This window comes from Bactrocera neohumeralis, chromosome 4, assembly GCF_024586455.1.
Source record: "Bactrocera neohumeralis isolate Rockhampton chromosome 4, APGP_CSIRO_Bneo_wtdbg2-racon-allhic-juicebox.fasta_v2, whole genome shotgun sequence".
Taxonomy (NCBI): Eukaryota; Metazoa; Arthropoda; class Insecta; order Diptera; family Tephritidae; genus Bactrocera; species Bactrocera neohumeralis.
In genome coordinates this window covers 13,289,453-13,303,770 of record NC_065921.1, presented here as the reverse complement: position 1 = coordinate 13,303,770, position 14,318 = coordinate 13,289,453, and the positions used below count along the sequence as shown (strand labels likewise).

At 33.0% G+C, this 14,318-nt stretch overlaps 1 protein-coding gene across 1 annotated transcript in view; it reads left to right on the top strand.

Moving 5' to 3' along the window:
• LOC126756340 (kazrin) overlaps positions 1-14,318 on the top strand; it is a 156,984-nt gene that overhangs the window by 105,759 nt on the left and 36,907 nt on the right. The window contains 7 exon segments of the mRNA XM_050469322.1: positions 3,443-4,255; positions 4,258-4,347; positions 4,412-4,472; positions 4,533-4,720; positions 4,823-5,317; positions 5,554-5,715; positions 5,845-5,989. Of these exon segments, the coding sequence (XP_050325279.1) occupies positions 3,443-4,255; positions 4,258-4,347; positions 4,412-4,472; positions 4,533-4,720; positions 4,823-5,317; positions 5,554-5,715; positions 5,845-5,989 (1,954 nt within the window).

Below are 14,318 nucleotides of genomic sequence, written 5' to 3'. Positions count from 1 at the left end.
AATGCATATAAAAAAAGACAAATAAATGAAAGCAAATAAAATATGCAATATTTGACTTGTTCACCAAAGCAAACATCAAACACTGACATTTGTAAGCCGCCTTTCGCGTTTTGTTAGCTTTGCTCCATTGCCACTCGCCAAAAAATGCGCTAAAACGAAAATTAAAATGAACGGCGCTCAGCGCTATTCACTTTTTTCTCTGATAGTAAGCAAGAAACTGCTTTAAAGGTATATATTTATCACCGACACTTTTTCGAAATTTCAACAATATGAATCAATGGTTGATTGAAGTGAAAATTCAGTCTGCGCGGAAAATTCGAAAAACAAAAGAAAAAAAAAATAAATAAAACGTCGATAAAAATAATTTGCATATTGCGTTGTCTACTCAGTTGCTAAATTATTGTCAATATCTTCAAGTTTGGTCACTATGACGACAGCGTGGACTCGCACAGACGACGCACTGGAAGTCAACCGATTAGTGAGGTTATAGGGTACCAATTCCATTACAGCCATTAATATGCACATACAACAATGACAGCCACAACAAGTAATCACCAGCTCTGATTTGAGTAGGTAGCAAAGCAGCAATAACAACTACAAAAGTCAATTGCTTCAATAGTTGCGGTGATAATCGCACTGACAAGTAAAAGTTCAGTTCAGTGATTCATGCAGGTGAGCGGATTGCAGAATTAATTCAGAAAGCTGCAGCGTAAACTTTCACTCAAGGCTAAGCTGCTTCGAACACATATATATAGATGTACATGCATACAGACACGTAAATATATACATACAGCCAATCATTCATTTATAACCACAATTTGCATTTAAACAGAATTTGATAGCGCTCTGTTAAAGGAGTCACTAATGCAAGTTACGTATATAAAGAGGCATCCATATATCTTTGTCAGAAACCACTTCATAAAAGAGCTTAACTCGAGAACCAAAAATTGCTAAAATATTTTATCGATGTTCAAAAAACAATCAACGAACCAACCCATTTTTGACCCACAGATATACCACTATTAGGAAAGAATTATCGCTGAATTTCAATTATCTACAATACGCAATTTACCCACACATTCGGTGCCTAGAGGCTTGAGCAGTTTTTTTCAAATCAACCAATTTTAAGTCATAAGGCGGTATTGGGCGCAAGAAAACATCAAGCTTGATTGTAGCAATGTAATATTTACAGACGAGTCAACTTATGCATTGTGCAACTCCTTGAGGTGAGTTTGGTTCAAAATGTACTTGTTTATGGAAGCTTGTCTGTTCATGGATTTGGAGTTTCAAGATGTTTCATGGGATATCTGATCGCCGTTAGAACGGTAAAATTGTATAAAAAGGACTCATCGAAGTAAGCTTAAATGGTTTATGGATAATATAAACACGATTGTATATTTTAAGAAAACAATGATTCGAAAAATAGGAGTTGGTTCTTTACTCAATGGCAAAAAGCATTAAGCGTAGCTCAGGAAATCATCGATAATTTACCGCATTCGTGTCCTCCATCCATCTCTGTTAATGACGATATTTTGAAAAAGTTGAAGTCATACAGTCGTTTACCACAATGATAGGAGACGATCTCAACATCTCTTATGGATCTACCCAACACTTTTTAGTTAACGTTTTGGGTATGAAGCGTGAAAATTCTAGACTTTTACCAAAATGACTGAATTTCTTGCAAAATCGATGGTCGATAGATATCGCAATAGAGGTCCTTGAAAATATAGTTGAGAACCCTACATTCATCAAATGCATCATAATTGATGTTTATGAATATGTATGTACATTAAAAATGTCCAACAATCTACCGAATGAGACTTCCAAAAAGAGCCGAAAACAAAAAAACCTAAAATTCGCTGATAACACTGAAAGCCATCACAACCGAAACTAATAACAAGTGTATGGAAAAGAGGATTAGGGAGTTACATGTGTTCCCTGGGGCCAAAAACCGCCTTTTTGAACAATTTGTTCTCATATAAAAAATTAAATATTTAATTAGAATTCTTTATTACAAATATATAATATTAAAAAAGTAATTCTGAAATTTTTGGAAAGAAATATTTTAAACTCGAACATTACGACGCAATTTCCGGTGAAAAGAATATGCGTTTTAGTTAAAATCTTAACTTAAATCTTGGTAGAATGAAAAAAACTGAAATTTGGTTTTTCGCAGACATTTATACCAAAAAGTTATAATTTCAATGAAAATTTAGCGACATTTTTTTTCAAATAGCTGTGATCAACAAAAAATCCTTTGTTCAAGTCTTTAGGAATTACATATTAAAGACCTGTTAAAAATTTCAAGAAGATCGGTTGTGTAGTTCCCGAAAAATCTTACCAATCGACTTCTAAAAGACAGTTTCGAGAAAAACTCGTTAAGAAATTTTAGTGACAATAAAAGTGGGACACAAGTTATCAAGGCTGTATCTCCAAAACTATTACCAGGATCAACTTGAAAATTTATCAAAATACTTTAGGCGTGTTGTAAAATTTAAAAAGACATTAAAAAATTCGAATGATTTGTAATGAAATAAGTAAGAAATATATTTGCCAGTCCGGGTCAAATTTGATAATTAAATTTAGAGTAAGTAATAATGTTCTTCATCAGCTTCAAGTCTATTGCTACTTAATTTAGAATACAAATATTAGCTCACCAGTTCATTAATAATATATTATTCATATACTAGGATGTACGTATGTATATGCAAATTCAAGTTTGAATATATTTGAATACCTACAACTAATGCAACCTCATTACTGTTTCACTTAAATCCACTTAGTCTCATTATGCACGCCTTCAGTTACATTGTAAAATAGCAACTCTATTCAATTTAGATATTTGTTTACAAATCATTCATTCCTGGAACATTGTTCCACGCGTTTGCTCTTTGTCGCTGTTGTTCGCTTAATTAGCAGCGTATTTCGAATTAATGCAATTGTTTTAGCACTGTGTTGCGCTAATTTTGTTGATCTTTGCTTTCCCACCACTCAAACAGCTGCTTTCTCGTTTAATATACAGTGCTTTCACTAATTCGTCGCTACCATGGTAATTTCATAGATTTGCTGTTAAGCTGTTTGTCTACTTTGACAACAAAATAATTAAATTTCAATTGCTATAATTAACATAATTATGAGTGATTTGAGGCGCTGAGGGTACAAAGGAATGGCTTCGTGGACAGTGCAAAGGTTCAGAACAATAACTACAATAAGCTAGATCATCAAAAACACTATGCGAAACAAGTTTTACAATACCAATAAAGCTCAGCAAGAGAATACTAACTTATTAACACAATACTAAGTCTCTATAGCTTCTATATATTATCAAATCCAAAACGGAAAAACATAGTTTTCAGGGTGCTTCATTAATAATTCACTAAGTGATAAGATTAAATTTTTCGTAAATAAATTTATGACACAGTTTTCATTATTTACCTTCCAGATTCACCCACAAAACTGCGCGAGGAAAACGAACGACTTAGCGCGGAAATACACCGCCTCCGTAAACTATTGGAAAACTCACCAGAGGGCGCTGTTGGCGGTGTCGACCTTTCTGACTCCAATAGCTGTGGCGATGCACATTCAACCGATGGCAGCGGTAGCATGCCACAACAACGCGTCGATCGGTTGGAAGCCGAGCTACGTTCGGCAAAAAGCCAAATAATGACATTACGCATCGAACGTAAAAAATTACGCGCCGACAAAAGTGAACTGCTCGCGCAAGTGAAGCAACTCTGCGCCTCGCTGCAAGACAAGGAACAGGAACTGCGTGATTTTATACGTAATTTTCAAGATCGTGTGCGCGAGACTGAAACGAACAATGCAAAACTGACCGGTGATCGCGAGCGCGAACGTTGGCAATTGCTGAAACAGGCGCGCGATGAGGCCGAACGTTCGTTGGCGTTGGCGCAGCAATTGAATGCACGAGACCTACAGCTGCAACGTTTGCAAGATCAACTACAAGAGGCGCGACGCCAACTAACCGGTTGTTTGTCCGATCAGGAGAGTTTATTGTCGTTCGCGCCATTAACACCGCCATCGGCCGCTTCCGCTATGATCAACCAAATGAACGCAACAGCAACAGCGAACAGTGCAATGCGTAACGACGACAGTGGGCGTGGAAATTCGAATTCACTGTCAGCGTTTAGCAGCAGCTTGAGTGGAGGTTCTGGCGCTACGGCGGGGGATCGTAATTCTTGCTCGAATGACTCGGGTTTAAGAAACAGCAGTGATCGCGAAAGCACTGGTGGCGATTTAAATTTAGTGATGGTACTTGTGAGAATGGCCCATGTATAACAGTGGATCCGGATAGCATTTCACTGGTCTCTAGCCAAAATATGTATCAATGTAAGTGAGAAGGTGTGCGATAACTGTTTAGCGTTCTACTGCATTGTTAATATTTGCATTACAGATGGCACACCTAAGGAACGTAGTCCAACTTTGTCACCACTGAACTCTGCCGCTTACTCGAGGTACAGTTTCCTTACTAATATCTTTCAAAGTTAATGGAATTTTGCTTCTTTTACCAACAGATCTGTAGAGCAACTCGGCTCGCCCGTGGAGTCGGATGGTCCGGGCGCAGTTGCGCGTAAATTCACACCAAAAACCGGCACACTAAGTGCACGCAATGGACGCGGCGGTACTTGGGGTAGCATTTCTCGTGTATTTGCACGCTCTCGTAATAAAAATAAAGCTCTCTCAGCAGATGGCACTGTCGAATGTAAGTCGTAAAGTCATTGAATTCATACTTTCAAATCAACTAACCCACTAACCGATGCGCATATCTATTCTTTGTCTATTTTAGTAACTCCCTATCTTTCAGACGCCGACTACTCATGGAGTCCACTCTCCGAAGAGGGTTATGCTGAGAAATTGCGTCTTCTGCGTGACGCCGCACAACTGCCAATGGAGCGATGGCGCGCATCACAAGTGCTCGCCTGGCTGGAGGTAGCGCTCGGCATGCCGCAATATAGCACGCGTTGTGCGGAGAATGTGAAAAGTGGCAAGGTGTTGCTTGAATTGAACGATGGTGAATTGGAAGCCGGTTTAGGCTTGGTACATCCCATGCATCGTAAAAAGCTACGTTTGGCAATTGAAGAACAACGTCGACCAGAATTGGTACGCTATCCAATGATTACACAGCTGGGACACACTTGGGTGGCTTCCGAATGGCTGCCGGACATCGGTTTACCACAATATGCCGATTCGTTTTTGCATTCGCTGGTTGATGCGCGCATGCTGGACACACTCTCGAAGAAGGAATTGGAGAAGTTTTTGGGTGTGACGCGGAAATTTCATCAAGCGAGTATTGTGCATGGTGAGTCAAGTAGTATGTAAAGTTTTGGATAGGTTGAGGTTATATAAACGTTAGATTCTACGGAAAATATAAATGTAATAGTATTTTAGTGATAGTTTTTATGTAGCAGCAATAGGAATTAATATTCGTATAGTTTTAATTTTCGCACAAAGTTAATAAAAGCTTATTAGGAATTAATTATAAAAAATTATTTAACTTTCATATTTTCCATAAACTTTGCTTTCTTTATGTTTCAGGCATACACGTGCTTCGCATTGTGAAATATGATCGCCAAACACTGGCCATGCGTCGTGTACAATCGGAAAATGTGGACACCGATCCAATTGTGTGGACCAATCAGCGTTTCATACGCTGGGCGAGATCAATTGATTTGGGCGAATATGCTGAGAATTTAAAAGGTAATGTATGAGAGCATACTTATATATTATAAATAGTGAATTTCTGGGTTATACTACTATCATTTAACTACCAGATTCTTAAAAAAAATTTTAAATTTTTAAAAATAAATTTACTTTTCTCAACCACAGACAGCGGCGTACATGGCGGTCTTGTCGTATTGGAACCTTCATTTTCCGGTGACACCATGGCCACAGCACTGGGTATACCACCCTCTAAGAATATCATAAGACGTCATCTCACAACGGAATTCGATGCGCTCATATTGCCCGCAAGGTAAGGCAAATTTATTTCGCATAATTATTCATATCATCTATCGTTGCTACTATCATTATCACCAAAATTTACTCGTATCTCTGTGTGTATGTAGCGTAAGTGTGTAAAGAATTCCTTTTATATTACATAAATGTGTTTGTTATCACTAGTATGTAAACATGCTAGAAAGAAAATTGTTTTAATTTTTCAAATGTTCATAGAAACAATGCCTGCGTTTAAGTTGTAAATTGTCTTTTGCGTACTTTTTCTGTTGTTATTGATTGTAGGTGGAATCTGTGTTTTTAGTTTTTTTCGTTCCATGATTTTTATTTAATTTTTAAGTATATAAGAAATTACATTTGAATTAATTTTTATTGTTATTATTTATTTTTAATTTTGAAAAATATTTTTGTTTACTTTTTTTGTGTTAGTTCACTTTCACGCACATAGACCCACCAATAGTTTGAAGAAAATAATTCCATCATTATTTCAAAGAAAATATCATGTATAATCACAAGATGTCTTTCACCGTACCTTAGCGCTCAAATCCCATTATTGCTCGCTTTAAACGCTTGTTAGACTGTAACTTTATTATTTTTATATCAAAATTATATTTAAAATGTACGTATACATACATATATATTTATTTGTATTTATATTTTGTTTTTTTTTATTAAAACTTAAAATTTATTTTGGGTTTATTTTTATTTAGAAAATATCATTGATTTCATTATTATTTTATATTAATAATATTAATATTAATTAATTAATTTTTTATTAATTTTTGTTATTTTATTTATATTTGTTGTTTGATTTTATTTTTCTGCGCCTGTTTTATTATAATTATATAGGATGAATATATATTTTTTTTAATAATTATAAATTTTTAAGTAATTATTTACACAAATACAAATTGGCCATAGAAAACGGATATCTGTCAGTAGCGCTTTCTTTATTTAGCAACTATATACTTGTAGGTATGTAATCGTTAAAGTGCTTATCATGCTGCCAATTTCATATAACTCATCATGCATACACGCACACATACACATAAAAGAGATATAAGCGCCGCAAGTATAAATTTATTAAATAAGTAAAATTAATTTAATTTAATTTTTGTTTTTTTAATTAAAATATTGACCTGGAAAATATCAAAAACAATTTATTGCACAAAATGTTTTATTACATTTTTAATTTTTAAGGAAACATTCTATTTTTACTTTTTTAATTAAAATTTGAAAGACTTTTTTTTGTTAAAAAATAAATAAATTAATAATTCAACAGTTCGTTACTTTCAAAAAAGTTCAAAGGGTTTAAATTTGTTTCTTTGTAATAATTACTTTCATTAAAAAAATTGATTAAATAAAATAAAAAATTACGTTTTTTACAATTATTTTATTTTACTTTTTAAGTTCGACAAGAAATTTTTTTTTGTAAAATTTTTCTTTCCAGAAAACAATCTCTTGGATTTGTTCTTTAAATTTTGCTGATCGGAAAATTATTTCAAAAATCATTTTTCATACATTTTTTTTCTAATTTTGGCCCGAAAACATCTCAAAAATTTTGTATTGCACAAAATCATTTTGGTTTACATTAACAAAATTTTATTTCATATATTTGTTTGCTTAAAATTTGAACCAAAGAAATAATTCAAGAATTCGTTTCTTTCAAAAAAATGGATTCTTTCTTCAAATTTGAGAGACAAATTTTGAGAGGGAATCTCAAAAATAGTTTTCTTGGAAGCTATATTACTTTACGTTTAATTATAGACAGAAAATTTTTTTGAATTTATTCTTTCCGAAAACTGTTTTTTGAACTTTTTCTTTACTTCGAAAACATGTCGAACATTTTTTATTACAGAAAAAATGTTTTCTTACATTTTTTATTTTAAACTAAACTTTTTCTTTATTTTCTTAATTTTGAACAAACGTTTTTTCTAATGGTTTTTACTCTTTTGTTTAAAATTTGAGCGAAAAAAACAATTCAACAATTGGTTCATTCAAAAAAATGTGTTTCTTTTTTAAATTTAACAAAACATTTTCTTCCAATAAACCAAAATTTGTTTTTTTTTAATTAAATACTTTACTTTTTAATTTTGAAAGATTTTTTTTTGTTTGAAAATAACATTTTTTTGGACTTTTTTCTTTAAATTCTCCTCTACAGGAAATTATTTTAAAAATAATTTATCGAAATAATTTTTTTATTATAATTTTGACTGAAAACATTTAAAAATAAAAAATAAAAAAAAAATCTAAAAAATCTATTTTCAAAATATTTGTTTTTAAGTTTTGACCCTACAACATCTCAAGAATTTTCTAAAAATTATAAAAAAAAAATAAAGAATTATTGGTATTTTTTAATTAAAATGACAGTCTTCAAAAGCCATAAACATTTTTTTCTTAAAATTTTTTCAATAAACCGCCGCTTGGCGCTGCTTTGAACGTTGTAAAAAATTTACTTCACAAACAATTAAAAAAAAAAAACAAATTTCAGTCATCCAACCGACAACACTGCCGCTCTTTATTCCATTTCATTTCACTTGCTTTCGCATAAATTCATTCATATCCCTTCACCACTGCCAAGCATCTGTTGCTAACTGTGTATGCCAGTTCCGTTCGCTTTTCAGTTGCTGCATTCGTATTCGCATTCGCATTCGCATTGAAAATCATTTGCATAATTTCCATTACTCATCATTACTCTCTCACCTCATTAACGTCATCATGTCCCACTGCATTCGATAGAACTTCATTAGCAAATTTCTTTTTCTGAAAAAAAAAAAAAAAAAAAATCGAAAAACAAAACATAAATGTGTTCTCTTTGTATGCATTTACATATGTACTAAGTATGTACTAAGCTGCTGCTAATTACTTGTTCCATTTGTACTGCTCGTAGTTCATTATTATCTTCATGTGTTTGTGAAATCAGAATGATCATACATATTATTTGTAATAGAGAATTCACTTAGATGAAAAGAAAAAAAAGCGAAAAATATTTAAATAAAAAAGCAAGAAAACCAAAACCTAACTAACCATCAACGTTTTCGTCGTTTCTTCCATTTTTCCCTCGTTTATGATGTGCTCTACTCACAAACATGCATACCTCAACCACAACAACAAACTTCATTCACAAAAAAAAAAAATTAAAAAAAATATATTAAAAAATAAAAAAAAAATATATTGAAATATTTAAAAAACAAAAACTTACAAAATTCAAAAAAATATTTAAACAAATTCTCAAATAAAAAATAATTCCGCAGATATCTTGTTTATTGTCAAATGGAAGAATTTCAAATGGATAGCACACGGCAATTAATTTTAAATCAAAAACAACTGGGCAGATAAACTGTTGTTAAGTTAATGAATTCTTTGCTTTAAGTACCACATAAAGTCATTCTCGATGTTTGTTCTGACGTCAACATTTTAATGACCGCCAAATATTTGCGTACATATGTTTATGTGTATGTGTGTGTTTGGATAATTTTATATGAAATTTAGATCAATTTGTGTAGCGGACGTTGAACGATACAATAATTAATGTGTAATTTATGAGTAAATATGATATGAATAACGGTCTGGAATTTGGATATCCAGTGTATGTAAATGAAGAAAAATATGTAAATGTTGAGCTATGAACTCATATACCTTATGTATATGTGAATAAATTAGAAGCATATAACGTTGTGTAGAAGTTAGTGGTGAAAATAAATAGCGAAGTTGGTGACACTGTTGTTCGTAAATGGGCAAAGAAAGTATTGCTAGATTTATCAAACTTATTTTTGATAATTTATCCCACTTTCAGAAATGGTGAATCGAATGAGCACTTGTTTAAATAAATACAGACAAAGAGTAGGTGACCAAAAATTAAAATAGAAATCGAGTGATACTTACGGTACCCCCTTTCTTTACTAGCTTCGTCTGATACTCAGAGTAAAGGCCTCAGTATACAATTATCCTTTGTTATTAATGAATATAAATATTATATTTTTTTCTTGTAATTTTCACTACTCTCCTTAAAGAGCGCTGCTAATAGCTACAAAAAATGAAACTATGCGCAACACCAACGATAGCACTTAATGCCATTCCTCATATAGTACCTGTGGACGGAAAATATATGAATTAATAGACTCCTGACACATTAATAGTCCCAGAGAGGGAAATTCCGAAATCTTCTCTCATCACGAAGCCAACTCTTAGCGTCATCTTCTAGACGCACATATCTCCAAAGGATATATGTGGGTGAGTCGGAGTTACTGGAAAACTCCTGATGGATCGAAGTTCAAAGAGTAGGTTATTGAGAGAGGGAGAGAAAGACTTCGGGAGCTCTCGATCAACTCTTCCTTTTTCAGACGGGCAGACCACTATAGTGTGTTTCAAGCAGAAGTGGCAGCCATCAAGCAGTAGCAGATATACTATACTTCTCCCAAGTTGCAGCTGATCTGTTATTCAGGGCCTGAGCTCGCTGACAGTAAGCTGAACTTTAGTCAATTACATCAAGTTACTTCCATATTAAATTTGTTTGGTGCCTGGTCACAACGGAATCGTCGAAATCTATAATTTCGATGAGATCGCAAGAAAACGCAGCCTTAATCAAAACCTTTCAGGATGAGAACGGTGGGGTGATCGTACGCTTGGGCGTAAGATCTATGGGCTTCGCGCTGGCTCAGTAATCGTTGGTCTGCAATCAGCACTTGTGACTTTATGAAAGATTTCTGGCCCAAAGTGAAACGTAAAAGGTCCATGGAACAAATAGCTTTTATCAAGGTTCAATTGGTCGCAATAATAGCTGCCATAATTGGACACTAAACCATTGGCACTAACGCCTTCAAGCTAAATATTTTACATTATGCAACTTTTCAAAGTTGAAGGGAGGAAGATGAGGTAGAAATATATAGTTTCTCCTTCACTGTCAAGCTTTCGCCAAACTAAGCATCTTGCTTGTCATACTTTCTACGAACCCGGAAAATTAGTTGGAGTAGATATGTATTAACCGTCTAAATAAAGTTGTTTCTAACTTTGGGCGCTTTGTAGATATGCGATGGTCATTTTGATCCGTACTGAGGAATTCTGGGCATCACAACGGACTATTTCTCGCTATCCAAACGAGATTATTCGTGGCCTTCCAAAAAATCAGTCTATATACCTAACCTAAACTAACTTACACCAAATTTAGCGATATCTCTTTTGAGTTTTTTTTACAAATTTTTGGAAAGTAATAGGACTGAGTTGATTTAAAAAAATTTATTCAACCAATTCTGTAAAAATTTTCAAAATGAGCTCCTTTTGCGTCGAAGCAGCTCTGCCAGCGCGATTTCCAAGCATTGAAGGCGTCACGGAAGGCATTCTCTGTCGTCTCAAAATGCTTGCCTCGTTCGAGGGGCGTCACATTTGGGCTGTAGGACGGCTGCAGAAGCGTTGGGCCTTGGTTAGACCTTCATTAGGAAGCTATTCACAAGAAAGGCGGTGTGCGCTATGCCATTGTCGTGGTGCAACTTCCAATCGGCTGCGATGTCTTGTCGGACCCGAGTAAACATTTATTCTTTGAACTTCAACGCAACAGTGTTACAACCAACTACGAATTTTCACATTCAATAAGGAATAGAAATGCAGTGTGATGAAAGTTTAAAACAAATAAAACATTTAGTATATTTTAATTAAATATTTAAAAAACTAGCAAAAGCCAACAATGCGCTAGTATAGAACAAATGTATTTATTAAGTAATTCATAAGTGAAACGTGTGAGGAAATGGTATGGACTAAATACCATATTAATGTAGCTTGTTGATGAAAGTGAATAACTCAGCAGTGTATACATACATAATTATTGCACAAAGACTCTCCATGCTAAATTTTTTCTACTGAACGTGTTTAATTAACATTATTTAATTTTTAAGCTAGATATTATTCAAAAAAAATAAACATTTTTGGTGTTGCATTTTAAATAAAAAAAAATGTATAGGTATATATAGACTCATATATTACTGATAATAATATTTTAATTTATTTATTAGGGTGGATAAGAAAAAGAAATATTTTTTTTGCTGGGTGCTCAGAAATATTGGTTGATAGACAACTCTAAAAAGGCTTTCCAGGTATGAGCTGGGTCTGCCGTGGTTTGACATGACCGAACATTTTTCTTTGACTTCACAAAATTTCATCGATTTATCTCCAGTAGTTTATGAGAAAATAATTTTACAATTTTATCGTGCTCTAAATTTCAACCTTCAATAACTTTAACAAAAAAAGAATTTTGATGAAATATTTATATCACGGGGTATGCGTCTGGTCCCCTTCTTAATGAACTGCTAATTTTCAAAATCGGAGATTTTTCGAAATTTTGATGGACCACTTGACGTGGTACAGCTCTTAATTGTAAGGGGAAGGTCCTCCACCTATCTTTTCGATATTTTCTTATTATTAGTTAAACAAATTTTTGTCAAGCTTTCGACTATTCGAACAAATATTTTGTCTGATTGGTTTTATATGAAAATAAATGTTCTATTAAATGTTCTTCAACGTTTTTTCGTATATTTAACCGTTTCAAATATACCAACGGTTGAAATTTGACTATTTTAAGGCACAGGAAATTTTCTGCTCCACAAAAGTCGTCTAAATAATTTTTCGAGTCAGTTAAGCATTTAAAAGACATTCATCATCAAAAATCAACTAAAAAATAAATAAAAAATAATTATAACAAAATTTTAAAACAAATTCGAAATTTCTTAAAAAACATGGAAGTTTTGAGTCATAATAATTAATTTTTATTTCGTAGATTCATAAGAAACAAATTTTATATGAAATAATACAATTTTAACTGCTAATATCCCTAAAACGGTTAGCTCTACGAATAAAACTTCGTGCAACTTTTTTGAAGAGCATTAAATTTCCTATCAAATCCACAAATTCATATATTTTCCCAAGGAGCCGGAAGTGAGGTACACATTTTCTTTCTGTTATTAAGAGAAAATAGAAAACCTTTAGACGAAGGTTCCTCCCTACAAATTAAAAGCTCGCACTTGGCGTGCCTTTCTCAAAAGTGACTATCAACCAATTTTAATAATTTCAACGGTACGATGCGAAAACAAAAACATTAACCACCCTGGTATATATGTTACTAGTTAAAATAAATACGAACTTGAGTAGCTACACAATGGAAAAAATTATATCAATGAAATACTTTAAAGCGTAACAAAAGGGAAGCAAATAACGAAAACAAAGAAACGATATTCTACGATGCATTTTTCAAATAGTTTTAATTTACAGCAAAAAATCCAACAAGCGCTGAGATGCCAGTCTAAGCAAACTACTTAGTATATAAAATTCAAATAAACTAGGCTTATTTATAAACAATTCAAATCAAATGAAATCAAATCAAACAAATCGAAATAGAAGACTTTAACGTAATTAAAAGTAGGGAAATTTTAAATAAAAATAATAAAAAGTAAATTTGAATAATGAAATAAATGAAATACCGATAGCAACAATTCAACACTAATTTAAGCAAACAAAAACAACACACACTGGACAGCTTACCAAATATACAAACTCATATTGAATAAAATGTAGAGCAGCCGAAAATATTTCGTTTCAACGCACATAATACTTTAGCAACGTACAAAATTTTTATGTATTATACACGCCCCTAAAGTTAAGTCGTAACGAAAACATAACTCAAATACGCTATATAAGTATATAAACTAGTGAACACAGCTCAAATCAAATGCTTTAGATACAATTCATTAGTTCAAAATAGAGTTCAAATCAAAAAGCGCATGAAGCGCCGCACATTTCCACAAATTAAAAGGCGAAAATCAAATGAAAATAATAAAAAAAATATTAACTAAAATTAATATGCAGCGCGCAACGCAATTTGTTTGAATATACACAACTACACACACGCCGAACGCCAATAAATCGATACACAAGCAGCCATGTTGTCATTACAACAGAAACTTACTTACTTACATATACGTACAAGCTCACTAAGGAGCGCTAGAGCTCGTGCGCTTATGCATAGTTATTCAATATAGATGTGCTCGTGTGATAGCTGTAAAACATACTCGTATAATACTTGTGCATAATAATAACAATAACAATAATAAAATAGGAAATGTATTAAATACACAATAGTTCCGGAATTCTATGCTTGCCACGTGCAACCATGCAACCGTGCAACAGAAACTCTTTTATATGCTAAGCGCCACTGTATGCAAGCATACCTGCAAATATACATATTGGTGGCAGTATGTATGGTGTGTTTGTGCGCGCTCAGTTGTCGTTGTTTAACAAACCTTTCATTTCCTTTGCAATTTTTCATTTTGCCTATAGCATAAGAAGCTTACAGTAGCTTAAAA